This window comes from Ambystoma mexicanum, chromosome 1q, assembly GCF_040938575.1.
Source record: "Ambystoma mexicanum isolate Mex_15411 chromosome 1q, UKY_AmexF1_1, whole genome shotgun sequence".
In the NCBI taxonomy this organism is placed as follows: domain Eukaryota; kingdom Metazoa; phylum Chordata; class Amphibia; order Caudata; family Ambystomatidae; genus Ambystoma; species Ambystoma mexicanum.
Window position 1 is genome coordinate 339,905,236 of NC_090922.1, and position 26,798 is coordinate 339,932,033.

The 26,798-nt window shown below is 43.7% G+C and overlaps 1 protein-coding gene across 1 annotated transcript in view; it reads left to right on the top strand.

The window, feature by feature from the left end:
* Nucleotides 1-26,798, top strand: part of CHST8 (carbohydrate sulfotransferase 8) — a 1,469,505-nt gene that overhangs the window by 1,406,568 nt on the left and 36,139 nt on the right. The window contains exon 4 of the mRNA XM_069639324.1: nucleotides 727-764. Coding sequence (XP_069495425.1) covers nucleotides 727-764 — 38 coding nt within the window. The remainder of the gene's footprint in view (nucleotides 1-726; nucleotides 765-26,798) is intronic.

Consider the following 26,798-nt stretch of genomic DNA (forward strand, 5'->3'; position numbering starts at 1 on the left):
CCCAATCCCCAATTACCCTTCCCCATTCCCATTTTTGCCCCATAGGGCATAATGGGAGTGGGGAAGGCGTTAATTACGCCACCGTAAATTACGGTGGCGTAATTAACTCCATGGTCCCTTAGTGCCATGGATTTTAACACCTGCTAAAAGCAGGTGTTAAGTCCGCCATGGCGCTAAGGGACCTCGTACTCAGGCGGTAAGGGTCGGCGCTGTTTACGCCGCCGTAAAACCCTTACCGCCTGGGTCGTAATGAGGCCCAATGTGATTTTAATGCATTTTTGCACCAGAGCTAAGTGTGCCCGAGTGCTAACACCATTCTGTATTAGTGCCAATGCAAACGTTGCCCCCTGTGGTGCGAAAAGGCATTGAAAGAACATGTTCTTTTACGAGTGCAACATTTCTGTAATCTTTCCCAAGGTGTGTCATTCTGCAAAGGATTCAATGCTAATGTGCACATTTAATTATAAACGTGCACCAGATGAAATAACGGGCCTAGCTTTTCCTAATCGTGGTAATTTTCCCGCGAGCCACATGATGATGCAACTATGCAAATTCAGGCTCCGCCATCAATGCAAATGTGCGAAAATGCCTATTCCTGACGTGTGGTAACTGATAGGGAACCAATAATGAATGGAATGTTAAACGGATGCATCTACAACACTGATAACGCTAGTGCGGTATTTCAACACATTGCCGATGTAAACCCGTGTCTTCCTTTCTTTGCAGGACAGCAATTTAAAGAAGAACTGCAGCTATCAAAAAAGGTAGGACCAGCTGTACTGCATGCATGAAAACTGGCAAATAAAGCGCTGCTGAAAAGCGCCAATGCTTTGGCAGCTTGGCACGGGGGGTTTATGAAAATACGCCGATGCATCAACGTCTGTACCCTGGAGCCCAAGTTGTCCTTCTTGCTGTCTGTCTGATCTTCCATAAATGCTTTGTTTCATGGTATATGGGTACATTGCAGATTGGCAAGAGATTAACTGAGCATTGCTGAGGTTTAGCGGGTCTGGCCTGGCCTGGGATTCATTCGGCCTCATTACGACCTGTGCGGAATGCGTTTAACGGTGCCGGTAATGGTGCCGGCGCTGTTAAACGCATTCCGCACTATTACGAGGTTCCCTCGTGGGACCCGATGTGGATGTCTGATTTTACCAGACGTCCAGAGCGGGTCCTGTGAGGGGACCAGGGAGCTAACAATGGGCCGGTCGTAATCGGCCCGTTGTTAGCTCCCGCACCCATTCCCATTGAGCCCTATGGGGGCTCAAATGGGAATGGGGAAGGTCAGTTCCCGGGTTCCCTGAAGGAGTAATTATCGGGCCCTCCAAACTCGGAATGGCCCGGTAATTCCCCATGCAGGGAACACAGACCCAATTTTGAAGGCAGCCATGCCCTTATTAAGGGCATGGCTACCTCCAAAGTCGTAATGAGGCCCATTGTCCAACGAATGAAGACTAAACCCGATGGGTGTTATTGTGTGGGAAACGTGCGCCATCTAGCGGTCGCCTTGGGCTTTACTAGCGGGCAGGAAGTAATGCAGTAATGCGCTCACTACATATGAGAATTCCGGGCCTTGGAAGTCAGCAAATTATCCAAAGGGCACAGCAGGCTGCTCCATGAGCTATTTCTTATTTACTTTCGGATTGGTCTCCTGAAGAGCGCGGAAAGAAATTTCATCTACAGAGAACAAACAGCCCCAGGTCCTCTGCGCTGCAGGAACGTCATGTACTGGTTTCCGTATTTATTACAATATGATATTGAGGCTGCATGCTCTGCTGTAAAGGCTTAGACAGAGAAAAATCAGGAGTAAGATTAATATGGCCCTTCGAGTGCACCTTGACCGGGAAGTCAGGAGGGAGGAGTTATCTGCATCAAGGTTGCAGCAAGCCATGGGAAATCTGTATGTAGGAAGTACTTTTGTGTTGAGACATTCCCTGAAAAGATTGACATTTTAGCTCATTTGCATACCCACACAGCATTACCGGCCTGGCTCTGAACTGGACGTGAACTTCCAGCAATGGTTTGGCGCTGTGCTAAGAGCATCTTCGCCAGTGGTGCAACACCATTGAGCTGACCGGGCTTCAACCCTCTCCTTCCCCCCTGAAATTGTGGGCTATGTTGACTTTACCTGGCTGGCCTACAGAGCCATGGGGAAACAGAACAGGACACATATGTTAAGTGTTGTCTGGGCTTCCCCGTTAACAAAGGCCCTGCAATTACTAACTTACAGCATTTCACTGTTAGTAACTGCATTCATTTGCATACATTTTTAGACTATTGAAATTGCGATATGGGGTTAGTTCTTGCATGCCAGGGGAGTGATTGGCGGGGTAGGCAGGGGAAAGGAGACCACTCATTTTCATAGCAGTCCTTAAGTGGGTGCTTTCAGACTTAAAGGAGAGAGTTAACGGCTTGTAACATTGAAGTGCACTAGAATAGTCTTATTAGAATGCGTGAAGTATTAAGATGGCCCCCACACAAATATGTTTGCCCCTTCCCCACCGTCTCTGAAGCTAGCGCCTCTGCCAACATTTGAAGGGTACGCCCACCACACCCCTGAAATATAGGTTTAGTTATGCACCATGTCTTGGCTGACATGGCTTATTCAGCTTTCACATTTCAGGCAGAATGTTTTTTCCAGGCCTTATAAAGCCACCCTAACGGTAGACGCTGGTCCAAGAATGTTAAGAACTCCAGGTCTATAATTTGGATTTGGGATGAGGTTGTGAAAGTATAAATGGTCTGCTTTATTGGTAACATAAACAGATGTCAGAGCGATAATGGTTTATGGATACATGGATTCTTGAGGGCCAGGCAGAGCAAGATGCCAGCTTTATTTCTGTGGTCCAAGTGGACGCTCTGAAGGGAACCATCTAATGCTCTTCTTCAAGTTGCACCCCAATTTCAGAATATTTCCTGCGAGGGTTTGTAGGTCATGTAGTAACCCTAAGAACATTTATTAAGAAAAGCATTAATTCTTAGTCTGCTCGCATACTATGCATGCTGCCTTAAACCTAGCACTTGCAAATTGCTGGCTGCATTACCACTGTTTGTTGCCTTTATTATTTATTTATTGTTATTTATCTGCTTCTCCTCTGCTTCGCACTTTCCACCTCTCCCCCCTTCCATACACTTTTCCCCTCCCCCTCTCCCATGCACTTGCACGTTCTCATTGTCACTGGGCCTAGTAAGATCGCTGTTTTGTTCTCCCCTGTTCCCCTCCCTTGCTTTGTCCCGCTCTGAAACACTTGTGTACGAGCGCGATAGAAATAAAATTTCAATATCAATACTAGGAAAAGTCTTTTCAAATAATTGTCTGTTGCCTGAGTTGGTCCTAGAGTTATTTTTGTAAGGTGCATATTCACAATAAACAGAACCCCATCTCTACCTTCTTTGCGAGACCCCTAACCCTGAGAGACTCATCCATCTAAATGTTGAAGAGCATCAGGGGAGCCTTGATGAAGTTGTTGGACAGATTAGTCCCACAGAGGATATCCCGTCTTGTCCCGCTTTTCAATTCTGTCCTGGAAAATTGCAGGGTTTGGACCCATGATGGCTGGCATAATGTGGCACACGTTCCTGGGGACTCATTTACTTTGTTGTTTTAAGGAGGCTTGTCAGAGAGTGTGCACAAAAGAAGGCATGCCGCCTACCAATACCAGCAAGGAAAGCAAAAGAGGATGTCATATGAGGGCATCGGAACACAGAAGATAAGGGGATCTCTGGCCATATCAATGAATGTGTGTCTGACTCCCTCAATATTCAGTGACTGACTTCAAGATTACCTTACCAATATTATGATCGAATTATTAAAAATGTATAACCCTGACATTGAGCACAGAGGGCCCTCACCCACAGAGCAGGCACAGTGTGAAGATTTCGACCATCCGCAGGGTGGGTGTGCACTCGCTTTTTTTAATTTTTCTTTATATGAAATTGAATGATGGTAGATCAAACTCTGAACAATGTGTGGAGCTAGTCCGCATGCATTTTCCTTTGCTCACTACATGACATACACATAGTCCAGCGTACTCTGGATGGACACAGCCTATAGGCGCCGTCCCCCTGTCATATTTAGTTGGGATATGACAGCCTAGAGTACACCCGGTCATCTCAGAAGGGGGAGGACCAAAACCTTCCTCCTGCCATGACTAGCCTAATTAACTAACAAAGGCTCCATTTATCCACCCTGTCATTTTGTTGAGCACTGCAGAATGGTGGCAGTGGTTAACCTAATTATCATACTAATAGAATATACTTCAACCAGGCCCACATGGGGCCTGGCTGCAGAGGCTAACAAAGGAGACAGGAAACCTCAACACCCGTTCGTATGCATTGTTAACCTGAAGCCAGCTCCCACCCTTAGTATCGATTGACAATGAAATTTCATGTCTGGTACTGCATGTATTACAGTAGTCATTTCCGCAGGGGGACCCCATTCAGAGGGTATGAGAATGTGGTTTGCATCAGCCAGAAAGTCTGGTCACGCCGCAGCTTCAGGGAGACCTGACACTTTAATCAGGGACACCAGAGAGCTCAATTAACCAGAGAGACCCTTTGATCCACAATAGACAGGAACATGGATGGGACTTAGTATTATATGTTTTCACCCCTTTACCTTTCCTGTTGCAAAGCAGTCTGGCTATGAACTCATCCTTATGGAGATTGTTGGTGGAAACTCAGGATTGGTTCATTAAGGTAGGCTTAGCCTACATCAATCACTGTGGCCAATTTGGCTTTAAAAGAAGGCTGAGTCCCTCTTTTGAGCAGATCATCTGAAGACTTTGCAAGGAATAACAAGAACAACTCAGCATTGGATCCTGGCTGAAGGTACAGTCTGCCTTACATCTTCTGCCAGTGAAGGAAGATCAGGACATCGAAGAGGGAAGTGATATCCCTCCCCTAAACATCTCATAGGGAACAAAGGGAGATACCTAATCCAGAGGACCCTCCAGCAGCTCCAGAACTGGTTCGAGCCAGTCGAGCCACTCGAGCTGCCACCGACTGCACTGCTGGCTGTTATTACGCCGCAATCGCTAAAGCCATCTGAGACACCTCGACCATTACCTCAGAGCTGCCGACCACCACTGGGACAACTATTCCTGACTCCAGGCCGCCGTGTAAGCCAGCCTGCAGCCATCCGTCCAGCCTCGCTCACCAAACTGCCTGCCGCCTGATTCCCACAGCTGTCTCCCATCTTGAACTCCGTCACAGAAGCTGCAAAGCACCCTGAGACCGACTCTACACTGTCGAGCACCAAGAACTTCTACAAACACAAGGTACATTGTGGTTCTGTCCCCCTGGTCCTTCTCCAAAAGGCCCCTAGTGGCATTTTACGATCCATTGCTCACTTTGTGTTGAAACAAAGTATCCTTGAACTACTGCGATTAATTACTAGACCAACTACCCTCCTGTCAGTATCCAGAGTGCATCCCTTTTCCTTCTTTGAAACTTCCTGTCCTCTGCATTCCTTTACAGTGTGAGCTGTGTTTTGAAGTGTGCTAGAACTGCCTGTTGTGATAATAATAAAGTAGATATTAGTATACAACCTTGACTGGACAGTCCCTTTTATCATTGGATAATAATTGTATTTTCGCTGTGTTGCAACTAACCAACGAAACATGACCTTGCAGAGAAAAGCCTGCCGTTCCGTCCACGTTACCAAGATTGGACAAGGAGGTTTATAATCTGTTTCGGTTTCCAAAATGTTCAGATCCGTTCTGGTCTACTGCAGGTGTGGGGCTGATTGATAGTTTAGAAACCAATATTCATCCCTTGACCACTGGTGGCCTGGAAGTTGATTCATCACACACAGGATGCCATTTCATATCATCTTCCTGGGAGGCGCCTGAATATTTTCTTTTATTGTAGGCGATATCAGTATTGCGCTCACTCACAGTATTTCTTATTCTTGGGCACTTTACTATGAGAATGAGGGTGGGGTATTCACTAACCAATGTTTTGTAGTCTTTCACTAGGCAAACACTTGCTGCAATTATTGGATCAGTAGGGATTATGCCCTTTATATAGAAGATTTCTGAATCCACCGCAAATGTTATTTCTATATTAAGCACTCATTGGGCTTTTTTTGGTTAGGCCTTAAGGGATGTTTCGAGCTGAACCCCGGTGCAGAATTTAACAGTCACAACAATACAGGAAAGGGACCATGAACCCCTGATCACCGATCTGACTTTGTGGTACTAGCCAGGACCAATGCCGTGTAAATCCAGGAGAAAGCATTGCCAATAATCCAGGTTGCCATCACTGGCCCCTAATGCTTTCTGGCATTGCTACCTTTCATGTCATTAATAAGGGCCTAATAGTAATTGAAGCAGCTTTAAGGAGGTGAGTGGGGGGGGGCGCCCAACCGAGCAAGACCATTATGTGCTTAGAGTCCTTAAAATCATCGGACTGGACTGTTTTATGTCTTGTGTAACACAATTACCAAGCCATAAATATAATAATAATAATAGCGGATTCTGCAATGTCTCAGAAGAATATCGACACTAATGAAAAAATGAAACTCCCCTCTTTTTGTCAGAACAGTTCAAACTGAAATGAAGGTACTTATCTGCCAGAAAAAGTGGCAATTCGCTGACCATAAATGGCAGGAACTCCAGCCGCTTGGTGCGACCCTACACCAACAGTGCTTTGGCAATCTATTGCTTTTGGTGCCACGAGAGCTACTCTTCTCAGCTATGCCTGTTAATCCTTTTAGCATAATGGCCTGGTATCACTTTTTTTTCAAATCTGCAACCTGTTAGTGAGCTCGGCATCAGGACCCCCCTTTACACTTAAGGGGTGTCCTTCGGTGACGCAAACTGGGTCTACGGGCCTAGGTACTGTGGTTGCCATTTACGCGTTTCTTATTCATTCAGAAATATGTAAATATCAAGAAGAGAACACTTTTTTTGTGGAGCTTTAATCGGCCTCATGGTGGTGGTCTTCGACTTGTTCAATCAGCGAACGTTCTGGGCTGTCCTGATGGATTTGGGATTAGAGACCGCCTTCTTGGACCCGTCCGGTTGCTTTATACCCGTAACGCAGCATTAGTTTGGTTTGACCCACATTACGAGGTCACAGGAAATTCCTGTATTGCGAGGTGAGTTCTGTAGGGTTGCTTGATTGCCCCGGTTTTGTTCATTTTTTTAAAATAAATTATTGGTGCGGTCACTGCTCTGGAGGATGTTAATGCAGATGCGCCACTCTCTGGACTACCATTAAGTCCGGGCCGATCTCATTACATGTGGATGGAGCTGTTGTTATGGCCTGATCTAAGGAGTCTCTTTTAAAGTTGGTGGCATGGCTTAATTGTGTGAATGCGATCAGGGTTCAAATTATCAACTAAGGAAAAAATAAGATCATGAAGTTCGGTACAATTGAAGAACATCTTTTAAGTGGGAGATGAATGCCTTGCTATTATCCAATTTTATGACCATTTGGGTAAACATATTTTTCAGAAAACAACAAGTTCAATGAGCAAAAAAATATGCTGGCCCATGTTTCTTACGCATTGGAGCAATTTCACAACGCCGGATCCAGCGCTCGATTTCAACTACCCTGAAAGTCTGTAAGTCAAAGGCAGTCTAAACCACATCCTATGAAATTGAACTTCATTTTTACAGCCCAAAGTTATGAAGGAAATTCACTTTTTAAAATCATGGTTAAATGTCTGTCTCCAACACCTACCTCCTGCTTTATGAACTAAGAGAGTCAGGGGTGTGATCTTCCAGATTGCCTTTAAATGTATATTTCTGTATTCGGACGTGGATTAGACAAATTGACAACTTCTGCAGGACTCTTGTGAAGTGGGTTGTCAGTATGGATGGGTAGGAGACTTCCTTGGTTTTGTTGTTGAAAATTGAGCCTCTGATGGATTGGTCTGTCCCATTTTCTGGTATAATCCTGGAATTAGGGGGCAAATATTCAAGTTTCTAGCTCTCTCTAGATGCTTATGGTTAGTTGCTGTCAGGGTTTACACTTATTGCAAAGGATGTTTATATGTAAATTTGAGAAAAACCAGAACAACCCCCCGGTTGCTTGTCAACCTAATAATAAAACATATAAATATATGATTATTGGTTTTTTAATCCAAAACACCTGGAGCCTCAGGGATGGATGCCACTGATGCTGTCCATGGGGGATCATGGGGACACAATTGAACAAACCGGAACAAATCCAAAGAACGGGGCAGCCTGAGTTGAGGGACTAAAAAATCAATGATCTAAAAGATCAAAAAGTTCAAATAATGTTAAAATATGACATATATCCAAACAAATCCACTTTATTTGCTCAGTGTAAATATATGCATGATTGAAACAATAATGTTTGTCACGCAGCACTGCACTTTATCAAGATTTCCTCCATATTGCTGATACCGTTGTCCGTATCAGGTCACACAATTGAAAGACAAATCATTATTAACTCCTGTTGTTAGTGGGGTACAAATGCCCTGCTCTGTCGATGCAGGCTGGTGTTGCCGCCTCCCATTGCCACCACTGGATGCTCCTTACCACTTCCAGTACTTAACTCCTTGCTTTGAGGCGACTCATCCCGGGACGATGCTGCAAAATGCAAACAGCTAAGGGCCAACCACCAGCTCTTTCTCTGTTTGCCTTTGAGCTATTGCTTTGCTGTGTCCCGCTACTTGCTTTTGAGTACCAATTACGTCTTTTCTGAGCCCCACTCTCACCATGCACTGCTCTTACTATCTCTTACACTACTCTCTTCATTCTCCTCGTAACCATTTCAACTCTCTTCCTGTCCCGATCATCTCTTTTCCTCAGTGCTACCCCTCTTCACGCTCACCTACTCTCTCTATTCACAAAACCTTCAACCCTAACTTTCATCACACTTCCTCTTCTAGCATCTACCCCCAGCAAATGTCTACTTCTCAGACTCGACATCAGTATTCTTCCACAGCCCGTTCCCTTTATATTGCTCTTTGGAATGCACAATCTGTCTGTAACAAGACTTTCTTTGCCTCTAACCTCCTATTTTCCCATTGTCCCTCTCTTGACCTCATTACCATTACAGAAACCTGGATTTCTCCCTCACACTTGCAACCCTTGCTGCCCTTCATGGCACTGCCTACACCTTCACCCACTATAAGGAAGGCATCATATCAAACACCAGAGACAAACACAAGTGATCACAGTTCAAGGGTGCTTTTTGAACTTCAAATGGGTTATTGGAATGCCTATCTAAACCTAAATCTGAGGATAGGAGCAAGCTACGGCCATCAAATAATAATAGCGCAGTCCTAGTCCAGTCTCTGTCAAGTAAAGGGCCTATACTAATAAAAGAACTGTCAATCCTTACTTCTAAATACAAAAGTGTGGGAGACAATGGTGTAAGCAAAAAGAAAAGTGTTCAAGAAATATTATGTCAGGACGGATGAGCAGTTGGCTTCCCTTACCCACCTTTTAATCACGGGGCAAGGCGCCATGTTCGGGCTTCACACACACTCTGGCTTCTCAGCCACGAGGATACAGTTCAAAGCACAGACATCAGGGCCTTCTGCCAATGGCTCTTTTCCAAAAACAGTCTCTTACTACAGTGGGTCTGTCGTAACAAACAAATTTCCATTCCTGTCAGGATTTGTACATGCACAAGTTCTCACTTTCAATGTTCATTGTGGATCTGAGACCTCCTTTTATCATAATGTTCACACTTGGTCTCCCTCATTCGTGCTCGGACCACAGATCTCCCTTGTCCGGGCTCGGATCCTATTGATATCTCACTGTTTACATTTGGTCTCCCCTTTTCAGGCTCTGACCATGGACCTCCCTCGTTCAGGCTCAGATCCTCTTTTTAACAAAATCGAAGACTTTCGGATGTGCGATGGGTTTTGCTTAGACCATCGCAGGACCACTTCACACAATTGTTTTCATCAATCTTCTACTTTCATTTCTCTTGGCAGGATACCTTACAGAGACCTTCAATTGAGCACATTCACAGTGCGGGACCACTCTGTCAACAGTATCGTATCTTGCCTTCTTAAGTTCAAACTTTGATCAGCAGTTTAGCTTTACTTGCGTCTTTCATCACACTCGTTCAACAATGTTCGTTCCAGCGCTCGTTATACAATGTTGCCACTTGCAACCTTAACTTCAACACAGATGGTCTTGCATCTGTCTCCTCCAACTGACTGGCTGTGTGGATGTCTCTGGCGCATCTTTGTTCTTGGAGCCAAGGATGATACCGCTGCGGCTGCTTCTCCCCACCTTGGTTAGCTATACGGGAGGGCCCTCGGTATCTTCGACACACAATGCAGGATTCTTCTGTCTGGTTTCCTGGCTTTCTGCCTTGAAGGTTTCTTGAAAGTAACAGCGTCTTGCTGAAAATGTCAAGGGTATTTCCCTACTTATGAACCCTTAAGGGTTTGCCGTCTTTCTCCCCTCGTTCAGCTGCTGACTCGATACTGCTGTTCCTTCATGTGCTTTGCCTCGCTCAGGGTGTGCTCTCGTGCTCCACGATTTTTCCATGTGGGGAAGTTTAATGGAAGTCAGGTATGAGTGATTGTCTATAATTGCCTGACTTTGCTTGACCGTAGTAGCGGGTCATGTCAGGTACATTGCTCGGGTGTGAGACTGTTTTCTCCCAGAGCGGCTGTCTGTGTGAAAGTGTTTCTCACACCACTCTCCCTGCCCTACTGATAGAAGTGGTGGTGTAGGACTATTTGCATCTTCCAAACTTCCTATCTCTCCTACTCACCTAGCTCTCGCTAGTTCTCCCTCTTTCAAATACACAATCTCTGTTATTGCTGCTCCCTATGACCGTCATTCTATATGTCTCCATCGGCCACCTGGTCCTGCTGGACAATTTATTGACCACCCCTCTCAACTAATTGACTCCCTTTCTCCCCATTATCACCTAATTGTCACTGGGGACTAACCTTCCCTCACCTCTATCCACTTACGTTAGCTCTCTTCTCTTTAACCACTCGCTCGTGTCCACTCTCTGCCCACCCATTCAAATGGTAACTCCCTTTATCTTCTCATATCCTCTCAACTCTCTGACTCTAATATATAAACTTCTCCTTTTCCCTCTGATAATTCCATAAACTCTGCCTCGATCCCCACTCCTACTTCCACCCACTCTCTCCATCTACCACTTCCATTACCAATCCCAAGTTTCAGTATCCTACCTCTCTGCCCTACACCACTGTCTTTCCTCCAATGCAAAATGTTCTTTTCCATCCACTGATTAAGGTTTCACTAACTTTAACATTGCTCTTAATGCTTACACCTGCTCTCACTTCTCTCTTACTACATTCAGTCCTAAACCCTCCCATCCACGGTCTTGGATTACACCTATCATCTGCACCCTGAAAGCAACAATGAGGAAAAACATTTGCACTTGGCAAATATCTAGACACTCCTCAGATCTCCAACACTACCTCAACGCCCTTCAGAACTTTTCCTCTGTTGTCGACTCTGCCAAACCTGACTTCTGTTTGTCTCATGTCATCTCAATCCTTTCAACCTAGGTTCCTCCAAAAATCTCTCAACTCAATTAAGTTTGAAGTTATCCTCCCTCTCTTCCACTCTTTCTGCTAAAAATCTAACTCTCTACTTTGCTTAAAGATTTTCCAACATTCAAAATACCCTTATCTTCTATCCCCCATCTGCTCACTTTTCCCCACCACCTCTATCCTCCTTTCCTGCGACAATGTCTTCCCGTGCCCCTACTAACTCTGATGAGATTCTTGACCTTCTCCTCAGGACTAACACTTCATGTTCCCCCATCGACCATCTATCTCCATATATAGTGAAACACCTGGCTCCCAGTGTTGCACCATATCTTACTTCCCTCTTCAACTTCTCTCTTGACAGTGCAACTTTTCCATCATCTACAAGTCAGCTACTGTCATCCCTATCCTTAAGAAAACTTGCCTAGATCCAAACTGTCCTGCCAGCATCGTCCTGTCTCTCTTCTACCTCACTATTCCAAAATCCTAAAGCATGTAGTTTTCAACGACTCACTGAGTTTCTCGAAACACACACACTCCGGGATCCTCTTCAATCTAGCTTCCGACCTCAACACTCTCCTGAGTCAGCTCTCCTCAATGTCAAAATCTACATCCTTGTCATGCTAACTGCTAATCTATTCTCCTCCTAGGCTTCTCCTATCAACTCTTTGCTGATGACACTCAGATCTTCTTCTCCATTCCCTCCTTATGTGATAAGCTACAGTGAAAAATGTCTAACTGTCTCTCTGCCATCAAATACTGCATGGCATCTCGCTCGCTCATGCTCAACTCCAATAAGACTGAGTTCTCTACTCTCCCCTTCTTCTATTCTTCTCTCCTGACTACCTTCCCTTCTCTAGTTCTGCTTGTAATCTTGGTGTCATCTTCAACATGCCTCACAACTGTTCACTCTTAATCTCCAAATCTGACACAGTAGCTAGACTTAATCTCCTCAACATCAGATATACAAGACCTCTTCTTCCCTTCACCACTACTAAGCACCTGATCTCCTCTTTGGTACTATCTCGACCTGACTACTGTGCCAGTCTACTCTATGGCCTTCCCAACATTGCTTTTACACTGCTCGACAAAGTCCTCAACATTTGCTGTCCAAACACTCTTCAACCTTACCCTATTCACCTCCACCTCCCCAGCTGGTCGTCAATTAGGCTAGTTATCAATGAGACAGAGGGCACAGTATAAACTCATTCTCATCATCTTCAAAACTAAACATGGGCTTTCCCCACCCTACCTATCAGCCCATCTCACTCGCTACACTCCCCCTTGCTCCCTACGATCATCCTTAGCTCACCTCCTTGCCACCTCTTGTGCCCCTTGTGCTGCCTCTCATTTCACTCTCTTCCTCTCCTCGCTCCCTTCCTCTAGACTGCTCTTCCTCTTCATCATAGGCAGCTTACTGGGACTCGGCCATCCATCGGCCCGGGACATGTTCTTTTCTAAGCGCCACCTGACTGGTCATGGATCCCTCTGTACCCTGAAACCTAAAAAGCCAACATTGTTGGGTCTTGAAGAAATGCTTCCCTAGCAAGGCAGGAAGGACCACTGTTCACAGGAGAAAGCAGAGGACAAACGATGAAGCCAAAGGCTTAACTGTTGGTCTGAGCTTTTAGATGGCCTGTGCCCCCAATGATTAACATCTATTTGAGACCTAAATAGCTCTGAATTGGGGTGTGTGAGAAACCTGATGGTACTCTCACATCTACTCCACAGGGATCTTCTGTTCGGGTGGCCAGGGAAAGGCCATTGCTTTTGGATCCCAACCATGAGAGTGGATTAGCGAGGGAGGATCACCTGAGTGGAGGGTCCTTGGGGATTGGGGAGAGGGTGCCGAGGCTGAGACACGTTATCCCCTCTTTCCTGACATTTACTTACCCTACCCTCCCTCGGCCTTTGTAGGATATTACTGTGCCTATCTTAATTTTCTCCCAGAAATGACACAAAGTTCTGAGAAGATGCCTCGGAGAGTAATGCAAATTACATATAGGAAACACCACTAAAGTACTGGGACGAAGTAGAGGGATGCTGATGACTACAGGGCTGAAGGTCAGGCATGTCCCAGTAATTGGCCTAATTGAAATCAGGCAACCCAGGTGAGTGAATCACACCTGAAACCCCTTGATGGTCAGAGCACCAGAGAAAGCAAGAGAGAACTGCCTTGGTGGAAGGGGAATGAGCTACCTTGGTGGAAGGAGAGAAAGAGCAGCAGGAACGTCAGCCAAACCTGCAAGAAACCAAAGGAGAATGGGACACTGAGACGCTGAAGGAATGCACAGTGAAGCAGGGTGGAAATGCGTGGCAAGGAAGCCAGGGAAGGCGGGGAAGAAGGAAACTGTGGAGAGTGTCGGTTCCTTCATGGTGGCCAAACAGTGCTCGTTCCCCTGAATGGCAGTACCAGTCCAAGGGTGTCTGTGAGACCCTGACCTCAAAGAAGCTCAGTAGAAGAGCGCAGTTTGAGAATGTGCGAAACCAGTGCACATATGAAAGGCGCTGAGTTACACTGTATCAGAGTGGTCGCATGCAGTCGGCACGTTCTCGAAAGCCTCTGAGCAAATCAGAAGAATGAACCAAAATTCACTACTAGAAATTGACTTTGTTGGAACAATATATCAGAGTGGTCACGTCTGAAAGAATTACACATGTTCAAAGGTCTCTGATCAATCAAGGATACTAATAAAGTAATGTGAACTGTTAATGCTGCGAAAACGAGAATGAAAGCTGTGAACAAGCAGCCGATGGGAGCTAGTGAAGTGTGATCAAAAGTCTGACTGAGCAAAAGTAAGCTGAATAAGCAGAAGTGAAGGCTGTAAATTAAAGCTAATGAAGAGGAATTTGTAAAAGAGAGCCAAGGAAGTGCCAAGAAAGAGAAACTATTCATCTATGAACTTGTGAGCTTCTGAGTTGGTCGCCAACCGCCGAACCAATCTAAGTCAAAGTGGCAGAAAGCTGGGGCAAGGGTAACTGGTTGCGTGACCTGTATTGGGTGGGCAGTGTGGCCTCTCAACTGCGCCTAGACCAGAAAGCCCCAACAAATCCAGGATAATTGTGAACACAACCCTGAAACAAGATAAAGCTGAACATTTTGAGGTTGTTTTGTAAACCAGTGCTTGAAGCTTGGGGAAGGGAACCCTGAGCTCCTTTTGAAAGTTGTATACTAAAACTAAGGGTGTTTGAAACTTGGGGAAGAGAAACCCTAGTCCTGACAGAACTATTGAAACACATAACCATTGGAACTTTACCCTGAACCTGGAGCTCCAGACTCCACACTATTGGGCTAGAAGAACCCTACACTACATTTTTATATTAGACGTGTGGGCAAGCATAGGTTTTGACACAGACAGACTTTTCATTTGGACCTACGGACATATACTTTCCTTAGTTTCTTTAGGTAGGGAAAACCCCACCATAGCTAGAGGGCAAGTTAGGCAATCCATCCATCCTAAAACTTAGATTGTGCCGTTGAATTCTCAATCTGTTGTCTGTTATATATCTTGACTCACAGGTAAAACATGCATCCAATGAGCGAAAGGAAGGTTTACTAGCTATTCAGCCTCCTGGGCTCGGAGGAAGTGGGTGTTGACAGACCTCAGGGTCAGCTTACAAAACTGTAATCCATTCCAGCCAAAATGTTGGGGCAGGCTCCACCCCTCTAGGACTACCAATTCTGTACTATTAGTACAGATAACTACAGAACAAAAAGGACAGAAATATTCATAGTAACACCCTGATCGCTAAATCGACCAAGCCTATTGTGGAGAAAAGTAAATACAACTTAGCTAATTAAACCAGTAAAGGTAAGAATTACAAACAGACTTATATTACCTAAAGGGGAAAACCCTAGGAAACACAGGGCAGTGCATGTTTAGGGCAGTTAAGGAGGAGAGCGGACCGCGGGGTAGTGTGGTGGCAGTACTTGAGATTTATAATCGTGCTTGCAATACAAGACTGGGACTTCACAAGTGATTGATTCCTCTTCGGGTTTGGCACTGGACACTTCTTTTGAGCTCTGGTAGGAAATGCAGGGCATAGTCCTCTGATTGCTCTGGTTAATGGAAAAACCCAGACATATGTATTATAAGTTGTTGAAATGCCGTCATGAAGGGAATCGAATGCTCTGGTCATTTTAGCGTGTAAGGTAACCTGTTTGAGAGGAGCATGACGCTTTGAAGGCAAGGACCCATCTACGAAACTCAAAGCCATGCTGATCAGCACCTCCTGCTCACCCAAATAGACAATCCCTCCACAAGAGTCCACATAAACCTTGAGCAAACTGTCAACTGTTAGGCCCTGATTTGGTGGGAGAGGGGGAGAGATCAAACAAGGGACTTCTCTGGTGGTTTTAGAAGAACTGATGAACTCAAGGCAAAGGACTTACCTGTATATCGTTCTCCTTACCTTTTAACTCCCTTACCAAATAATATAATTCCATATGTTTTTAGCCTTTGCACGTGACCCTTTACTCTGCCTGCAAGCAATAAGGCGTTTTAGATTTTGTAACTCCTGGACTTTTCTCCACTTTTCCCCTCTGCCCTTATTTTGTTCTCTACTTTCTCATTATTTTAGCTTGATATTTTAATGTTCTTATATGAAAGTGTTTGTTACTTCTCATGAAAGTTTTTAAATGGACCCAAAGTGTTGATAAAAATGCAGTTCGTAGTTGATGTGTATGCTGCCACAAGAACACTGCATTGTTGCCTGTGAGGCAGAGCCTGGGAGCATGCTTCCGTGCATCTTATATAAGGCATATCTTAGCTTGGTGTTTGGATTTAGCCTTCAGAACAAGCATATTGGAACGGGGTGTCTTTTAGAGCGAAAGCACCAACCACCCAAACTCTCAGTGCAAAGCGTGTCCCTAGACTCGTTTCTAGCAGAATTGTACAGAAGACCTAGTCTCATTGAGGCACTCGACACTTCTCCCAAACACACCAAAGCATTCTACAAACAAAACTAAAAATATCCTGGTTGCCTTCATGGATTGGCCAAATCCCCTAGACTCGGAAAAAATAACCTTCTGGAATGGACTCCCAGTGCTCATTTCTACTTTTGTAAATTCTTTAAAACAATTATGCTGATTCTGCACTTTATCTTTGTGTGTGCAAAAGCTTCTCTGTTAAACAAAAACAAGTGTTTGTGGTACCAAGAGCTGCAAAATATTGCACACTAATGATGCTGTTTCTGTCTCTCTTTTGGATGAACGTGGTTGCTCTATGACCGATTATGGCCCTGCCGCATATACATTGGTCTACTGGGCTTTCCTTGATAAGTTTATTGCTCGAGATACTAAGGTATTGTAAAATGCCAAGCACATGAGCAGACACGTTGTTCCTACAATCTGTATCTGCTAGCCATTTCGGTTTCTATTTGTCTGTGACTTTCACAATCATTAATGCCGGACTATTTACTGAAGAAACTGCAACGTATACAGAACGCACCTGCCAGAGCTCTCCTCAAACTCTCACAAAGGTACCACATCACTAAGGATGCTACATTGGCTCCCACTCAAAAAACAAATCACCTTCAAAACTTTACCCATAACTCACAGAGCAATCCACAGCATAGGAGTGCAATTCATACAAAAGAAAATCACGATCTACCAGCCGATTAGAACATTCAGGCCCCTATTCTTATCCAGGTGTTAAGTACTGAAAAGGACATTAAAAGGCTTAACAACCTTTTTGGTATTTAAAACCTATTCTGAAGGTGGCGCATTCTTCCGAAGTCGGAAGGAATGCACCACTTTCTGAATACATGTGGCGGTTGCTAGGATGGGTTGGAAACCAACCTATCAACGGCCACATGCGTAATCTGGCTTTTTGGAAGGGTATTCTTGTGGCACTCCTCCAGTTTAATATGTGCGCTAAAATAGCACAAATATACGTTACCCTTTGGGTGGTGTTAGACTGGAGGAGTGCCACAAGAATATAAATAATGAATATGTCGTTATTTTACAAAAATGCTGCCGAGAGTGGATTGCGCCCATTACAACTAAAAACAGGTACAATCCACACAGTGCACTGTCGTGCTCAAGGAGGGCGCCCAGGCCCACTTGAGAATACTAGTGGAGCATGGGCGTCCACTTTTGGCGCAGTGAATCGTGCTGTTTAGCACCTTCACTGCGCCAAGTTCAGAATAGGGGTCTCGGATCCAGCGATAACATCCGCCTAGTACCTAAACCATACATGAGAAAAAAACGTGGATCATCATTCTCCTGCTTAGCCATAAAACCTTGGAACTACCTAAAATTCAGAAAACGTCTGAAATACCCCGGCTCTCCAACTCTGAACTGGACAAAAACGAATGAACAACACTTACGCACCATGAAATGAACACACAACTGAGGACTGGGGAGTAAACCGGGTCGGAGTGGAGTGCAGGGAAGAAGAGAGCAGTCCGAATGGGAAGGAGACCTAGGTGTACCCTTCCCTATAAAGGGTAAAACAGCAAACAGGGGAGAGAGATGGGTCTGACTAAATTGGAACACTGATAGAGAGCCTTCGATAAAAAAGGGAAGAGAGAGGCGCCCGATCTCAGAACTGACGGACTACAGGACATGGGAACACATCCCAACCTCGAGGAACCCTTGGGGGTGGAAATTGCAGCACACCAAAATATACTAAAGAGGGAGATATAGCCCATGGAGGACCCACCCTTCTGCACACAACATAGGATGGTTAAGTGTAGCAACCAGAATATATGATAGGGGAAGGGATACGGGCCACCGTCAATCAAAACAGACAGTGTAGGATAGGGTACTGCCACTAACCAACCCTACTAAAAAAACGAATCCTTCTGCATACACCTCTCAAACTTTGAACTAAACACAACCATAGTTCTACAGCACAACAAACTGCTCGCACTTCACTACACCACAACAATGAAACAAACAACATATAGCCCGCACAACAGCACATGATGCAACCGACCGAAAAACAAATCTATGCTCAGCGAATGGTGTATACCAAGCTGAAGCTGTCAATAGCACATCACAGCTCTCTTGCTTTTTTCTCCTGCCCAGTCCTGCTAACCTACCCCCCACCCTCTTGCTTTGCAGATAGGGCGGCATAAGAACCGTTAACATAACATACATTCTTGTCTGTGAATGCTTTGCTCACTGCTATTGGTTTGTGACACCCACAATTTCTCTGACTACCCATGTAAGATTCTAACCTGCAGAAGGGCTCTCCCACTTCATAAACGAAACCTCTCAGAAGCTTTACAAATGTTATCGTAGATGTAGCAATTTTCAACACAATCCAACATAGAGACTGGCTCAAGTTTTCGCTTTTCTTCAGAGACTGGGATACTCTGACTCTGCTAAGAAAATTACAGCTAGACACCAGCCTAGAGAAACAACCGATTCCACAGTATTCCTCCCTTCTGAACTGCTTCCAATACTCAGGAGAGCAGAATTATCTGGACACAGCCATTTGATCCAGATACGATATGAAAGTGCATGCTGTTCCACCATATCCATTGTAACCTGGGTTCAATTACCATTACCACCCAATCTAGCACACCAGATCAGGGTGTTATTGCTATTAGCACCCCAGGTATTCAATTCAGAATGAACAGGACGCCTTGTGGCACATGAAACGTGAACAACTCAATAAATCATTAATCTATAGAGTTCTGTTGTGAGCATATAAATACATAACATACAATCCTAAATCAATAATTCACATTTCTTACATGAATAAAGAAACATCAGTAACTTCGTGCAACCCAGAATTTACATACAAGAAACACATTAAAAAACACATATGGTATTGTGGAAAAAGTGCAAAATGAAGAAAGTCTGCAATGTGCACAATATGTAAAAAAAAATCCTATCTGTTTAGCAATCTGCTTCGATGGGTGTGAATAAACGAGTGAGTGAGATATCCTTAGTTTGGTATTTGTTTATACTCCATGTAGCATCATTATACAATAGACACTCTAACTCATACCAAACGTATATTTTATTGTGACAGGGCACTTATTGCATTATGCATTTATTGCACTAAGTTTAACACAACAGACTACTATTCTATTGCAATATAGTGCAACCCGGACTGTCTTAGTGTAGCTTTTCCCAATGTGTTAGGTGTAATACACATAGTAGGCATCCTCTTGTTGCACATATCTCTGCATATTTCCCAGGGTCTACATCTCCAATATATGGAATGTTCAAGCTGGGTTGTGAAACCCCCTTTGTGTATTTGAGTGGCCCGCAGACCCTACTCTTTAAAAGATGTTTCAGCAGTAAGATAGTCTGCCCACTTTCATCAGGACCAAAAGAGCTGGCGGACCCTGCATTTAAAACACAGAAATGGAGATATTCATCAGAAAGTGTAAATAAACGTTATGATGTGCACATTTAGAAACAAGATTGCCTAATTAGAATGGGACCTTATATACCTGTTAAACTTAATATTAGGGCCTCATCCCAGGGACTGTGTAGGCACGCAAGTAATAAAGTATCGTGGAAAGATGCATAGATCCACTTGTTGTATTAGTAGCCTTCAATTACTGCAAAAGCAATAAGAAAACAGAAAGTGGTTCTAAATGGTATCCAGTTAATATGTCAATCTTCTTTCCGAATGCCATTTCGTCGAAAAAAATGTTGCCGAAAGAAAAGTGTTGAATGTATTTTTTTTATGTAATGTTTTTTTGTTTGTTTTGCTGGTAAAAAAAACAAGTGTAAATAAAAAAAACAGGGGGTTGGCGGGAACCCCCTCATTACATCCCCCCCATAAAAAAAAAAAAACATTCGACATTTTGTTTTCCGGCATTTTGGCTTCAACAAAATGGCATTCGAAAAAAATACATTCGTAATACTCACTATAAACCGTTCTAAATGTATTTGTGATCATTATTAACACTGCAACCTAAGCATCACTCTCCCACTATGTAGCAGTATAACCATACCTGTATAAGGTGTAGTTGCTTCGTGGGAACTGAGTCCTAGCATTCGGACCAAAAGCAGAGTTTGATGTTATTTCGTAACATACAGCATTATGAGAGGCTGGATTAGAACACGGGCTCTAGTAAGTCTGGAAGTAGTGGCATAAAGAGCGGAGAACCAGACCGTCTCACGTCTACTTTGAGCACCGGGTGGCCACGAATGTACCGGCATAGGTTTTCGGCTGTGGAGCATAGGCTGTAGCGTGGGGGGTGTCTTCACCATTTAGATCCACGTAGCCTGTCTCATGAATGCACCTTGTCAGAACAGTTGCATGCGATCAGCTAGACTGCTGCTTAGGGCACACATAGAAAATCCCTGCTTGCCACCATCAAGGGGTATGAAAATTGAACTACTGCTTATAATGTCCAGTTTTTTTTATTTATCTATGAAGGTTTTCAGGTGGCACCAAACATTTATAACTGTAGGACGAATGTCTATGGGAACACCTGTACATTTCAGTAGTACGTAAATGTATACAAAAACTGGGTCCTAGACTAAGATATCGCCCCCTGGCAGAGGAACAGGTCTTTCCCACCTTATTAAATTAAAAGATGTTTATGCCAGAGGTGTTAACTGTTCATTCAGCCGTGTAATATGTGCCTTCATCTTGTAGATAAACCATACCTTCTTGTGTAAGAGGGCATTGGTGGTGATTGAAGATGCCAACACCTGACATCAAGCAGAATATTTTGGTGGAACTGGATTACCTCACACACATTTGAATATCTGAATAATCATCTTGGAGCCACTTGGCAAATACATAGACTGTTTCCATAGTCAACGGACCGAGGCAGATCTCAAAGACATTATTGGGACGATCGCCTGTGCAGCAGCAGCTACAGGATAGAGGTCCCAGTTCTTTATTATAGACTTGATACCATTGCTCTGACTAAGAATTTCTTTACCTTCAACGATACCTATATCAGCAAATCAGCAGGACGGCGATGGGTGCCCCTTTTGCACTGAGTCTGGCCATTTTGTACATGGTTAAGTTTGATGAGCTATATGTGTTCAGCATGGATAACCCATTCCAATTCAACATCAGGAAATGGAAAACATACATTGACGACATTTTCATATGGAAAGGGCACCAACAAACATTAATTGAATACCATGAGTGGCTAAACAGCAGAAATCCACATATTCAGTTCACCATGTCAGGGAACAGGAATGCTATCAATTTCCTGGAACTCACCATCAAATATGCTGATGCTAGACTATCATGTAGTCTCTTCAAAAAGAGTATGGATCGAAACACCCTACTTCATTTTAAGAGCTATCATCCTCCCACACATAAGAATAATCTGCCATACGGCCAGTACTTCAGAGTCTGCCGCAACTTTACTAATCTGAAAGATTTCAGGTTACATGCCTGTCAACTAGATGCAAGATTAAAAGCTAGAGGGTATTCTTCTAAATTGGTGAACCAATCCAGGAAAAGGGCATGGTACACCCTGTGCAACACACTATTGGCACCCAGGGAGAAGCCAGACTCTCATAACAAAATGGCGTGTGCATTGACATGTTGTAACAACACAGCAAAACTTAAATCTCTAATAAGTTCTGGCCCCTGGTTAGACTTAGCCTGCCGAATTAACCAGCTCGGCGAATGGCACTTAAAAGGTCAAAAAACAAGAGTGAGTACCTCACGCACTCACAATTCAAAAGTAAAACTTTGATGACTACTTTGTGAAATCTGAGACCAGTGGTGGGTCACTACCCCTGTCTTATCTGCACCGTATGCAGATTCACCAATAAAATGAAATCCTTTCCACTAGATGGCAGAGATTAGACTTTAAAACATTTTCTAACTATAAGATGGCTCAATTCGTCTATTGCATTGAGCATAGAGCCAAAATCATATGTAGAAACAGCACAGCCCCGCTGGTATCACACTTTTTGCAATATCAAAATACACAGGAGGACATGTGCTGGTGGGTACTGAAGGTGGTATTGCCATCTTTAAACATCACCAATGTCCTCTTACAAAAGGATGCATTGTTGATCTACAAGATAAAGCCACTTATTACAGAACTGAATGAACAGTTTACATTTCTGGCATAAAAAATTCCTTCATTTCATAAGATGGGAAGGCCACTTTCCTCCACCAGGTGTGACATCTTAGTCTAGCACCCAGTTTTTCAATGCATTTATGTGCTGCTGAAATGTATGGGTGTTTCCATAGACATTCGTACTACAGTTATAAATGGTTGGTGCCACCTGAAAACCTTAGTATATAAATCAAACAACTGAACATTATGAATCACCGCCATAAGCAGTGCATTCATTTGCAATTGTTTCATACTCTTCGATGGACGGAAGTAGGGATTTTCTACATGTGCCACTCAGCAGTGGTCTGGCTGATTGCATGCAACTGTTCTGACAAGGTGCAATCACGTGGCAAGCTACATGGATCTAAACAGTGGAGACACAACCCCTTGCTACCGCCTATGCTTCACAGTCGAGAACTCGTGCCAGTACATTTGTGGGCCACCCACCGCTCGAGGTAGGCATGAGAGTGTCTGGACTTTCACTCTATATATCACTACCTCTGGACTTTCTAGAACCGCTTTTCTAATACAGGCTCTCATCTTCCTGGAGGTTGCGAAATTACATCAAACTCTGCTTCCGCTCTGCAGACTAAGACTCGGTTCCACTAAGCACCTTACCCAGGTATGATTATACTGCTACATAGTGGGAGATTTATTCTTAGGTTGCAGTGTTAATAATAATCACAAATACATTTGGAATCACTTTCTATTTTCTTAATACTTTTGCAGTAATTGAAGGCTGTGAATACAACAGGTGGATCTATGCATCTTGCCACGATACTTTATTCTGTGCGTGCCCACACAGTCCCAGGAATAAGGCCCCAATATGAAGGTTAGTAGGAATACTATGTCCTGGTCTAATTAGACTATTTCCTTTCTAAATTTGCACAACATAACGTTTATTTACACTTTCAAGGGGAATATCTAAATTTAGGTGTTTAAATGCAGGGTCCGCCATCTCTTCCGGTCCTGATGAAGGCAGGTAGACTATCCTACCACCAAAACGTCCTCTCAGGAGTAGGCACTGCGGGCCACTCTTTCATACATCAAGGGTGTTTGACAACCCAGCCCTGATCATTCCATATATTGGAGACGTAGACCCTGAGAAATACGCAGAGATATGTGCTACAATAGGACGCCTACGATGTGTATTGCACCTAACAAGTCAGGAATAGCTACACAAAGAGAGTGAGGGTTGGGCTATATTTCAATAGAATACTACTCTGTTGAGTTAAACTTAAGGCATTTATTGCATTATCCATTTATTGCACTATCACAATGAAATATATTTTTGGTAAGATGGAGTTAGGGTGTCTATTGTATTATGATACTAGGTGGAGTATAAACAAATACTAAAATAAGGATATCTCACTTGTGGGATGTCTTGATCCACTTTTGCTCTGCCATGCAGCATCATTGTGTTCTGAGGGTGCCAGAAACATCAAAATGGCCGCAAAACTCTTGTGCGCGCCAAAACCTCAGAAAATCGCGCTCTGCAAAGCACATAAAAAGATGGCTGCCCAATCTACCCTGCATGTTGTCAGTGGTGGAACAGAGATCTCACTCCTGAAATATGTCAATGGGCTCCACGACAAGTGAAAATGGAGTACAGAGGGAAAAGCAGTGCTCTGCTAAAGGAAACCGCAAAATCTTGCTTTAAATCCTTATTCTTGGTTGCTGAAACTGCAGAATGCCGGTACAAAACACCCTTAAACATCCAAAATACTTACTGAGTGCTACAATTCAATTAGTATAAGAAATCATTATGAACTTACAATATCCTGAAAAGCTGAAAGCATCAAAGAAACATCCACAGCAAAAGTTGCCTGCCTGTGAAATCTGTCAAAATCTGGGCGCAGTACCCTCGGCCGCCTGAATGACAGCTGTCAGAAGCCTGCAGGATTAAACTTTAAAACATATATAAACTGAAATCTAATGTTTGAAATCTAAGTGGCCTGTTCCTGAGAGTAACCTATGTTGTAATTGTTTGAGCCCATGGTTTAAAATTTGGAATAAGTGTTCTAGCTGCTAGTTTGAAATCACAATTTGTTTTCAGCCAAGGAAAAATGCAACAGAATTAACATTTAAATTTAATCCTGGCTAAAGCCACCCAAACTGGAATAACAGCTTTCCTCACAAAAGGAGGACACTTCCCCCCAGCTGAAACTCACGGGGAGGTGTGAATTGCTGATGAGCCCAGTACTAAACAATGGACATCCTCCAGCTAAAGGAAATGCGAAGTGTGAAGGGTCGTAAATGGCCTCTGCCCAGGAGAAACAGGGAGGAGATGCTCCTGGGTCCCAGGGAAAGACCAAAGGGGTGGACCTAAACAACCATTTGTTGCTTTACAAGGACCAAATATACATTTTAAAAAGACTGATAATTTCCTTTGTAAAATTGTACAAAATATAGAAATAACAGCATCGTTAATGTAATTTCTGGATGCACGGGTGAAAAGGCGCCAGAACTCTGTGACATGTCCTGGGAAGAAACGGCAGAAAATGTGATATTACACAAAATGTATTTTTGATAGAAGTATGAAACTTTATACACGTATGCCCATATTCAAAGCACACATTTGTAGAAATTTGCTCCTAAATTGGACTTTGTGTTCCGGATGAAAAGGGCAACATTCTGTGGAAAGCAGACACAAGATCCCACAGATCGTAGCTGCTGTACAACATATGTAATCTGTATATCTGGTTGTTATAGAGGTTGCATATGTGGAAATATGTATTGTGTCAAAAGTAGATTTTGTGTTCAAGAGGCCAGGGGTGGACTCCAAACCTCATAAACCCACACCATAAAGATGACACACGGTTTTCTCCTCCTATCAAGGCTGAGAGGAGATCCTGACCAATCCCTGTCAAAGGGGTGAGTTTAGGCTAAACCAGCACACACACACCCTTTATCATAAGCATAAATAGAGACAGCTCAGCACTCAAAAAAAACACACACAGATTCACCCACTATCCGAATGCTGGCGGAGCACCCAGAACTCTCCATCTTCCTTGCTCCAGACTCCATAAACTTGGCAAAGCAGAAAGCCCCATTACATAGCTGAACCATTTTCAGCTAGGCCTTAAATTTCCAGAACCAGAACCAACCCCGCAAACCTAAGGGGACTAAAATACAGCCGGGCTGTGCTGTACAGCTTGCCTGCTGAAATAATTATCATCAGATCCAGTCCTGTGCCGTGCGGTGTCCAGAGTGCCTTGACACTGCCAAAATCCGATGTGCCCAGCAGTCTGTCCTGACCAGAATACCTGACCAGAATCCCTGATGGTTCCATTTGAAACATATCTAGTGAGTATCTATAGATAGAACTGTGTCACTAGCATATGTACATGGCTTAGTTAATCCCTATCTTAAATCCATCCTATCTTGTATTCAGAACCTGCATTGTTGGGAGTACTTTTGAATTGCCTGAACTCTCTATCCTATCCCTCCCATCTTCCTCCTGTGCTAGTATTGTTAAAACTATCTCTGCGCTGATATTTTTTATCTGAAGAAGGCGGGACCACTGCAGGCAGTCGCCCTGATCAAGTGGTTGTGTTCTTGTGTGCTATTGTTTATTCACAGTCATCCTCTAGTGTAAGAAATCCTTTTTGTCATTTTAAAAGCAAAGCGCTTCCCGTTTTCCCATTCTTGCGCCTATCTGAAAAAAAGACCTCCACTAAAATGTCCATAACTTCCTCAAACATAATGTGCTAGGAACATATCTGAAAAAAACGACCTCTACTAAAACGTCCATAACTTCCTCAAACATAATGTGCTAGAAACATAATTTCAATCTCTGCTTGTAGCTAACATCCACAGCTTTAATTTGCATCTAAAACCGCATCCCAAATCCATACGGTTCTCCTGTGATCACGATTGCCACGCACTGAAAAGTTTGCAGCGAATTTCATTTTAGGGAAATTCTGACACGTGTAAAACAGCTTTTGATTGCTTCCGACCTTCATTTTAAGATTTCACATTGTTTCTTAGCATCAGATCATTGCTAGTGTTTGTGTGCAACTATCCAAAGCGGCTCCCGTAAGAATTTGAACAATTTCAGCAATTTAAACCATATTTAATATTTTTACCCAATCCATTCTCAAGATAACTTTAAAACCATTCTGACCGCTTGCCAATCAATTCTGTTTTGCTCTTGTGTTGCTGGGGGGAAATTGGGATTGAAATTTTGTTTGAATTCTGCTATTCCTGAGTACCTGCTCTCTCCTCTTATCGCTTTACATTGCCTGTTGGGGGGTTGAGGGGTGTGCAGAGGGAAATAGTAACCACACTGCTATTTGACCTGAACACACAC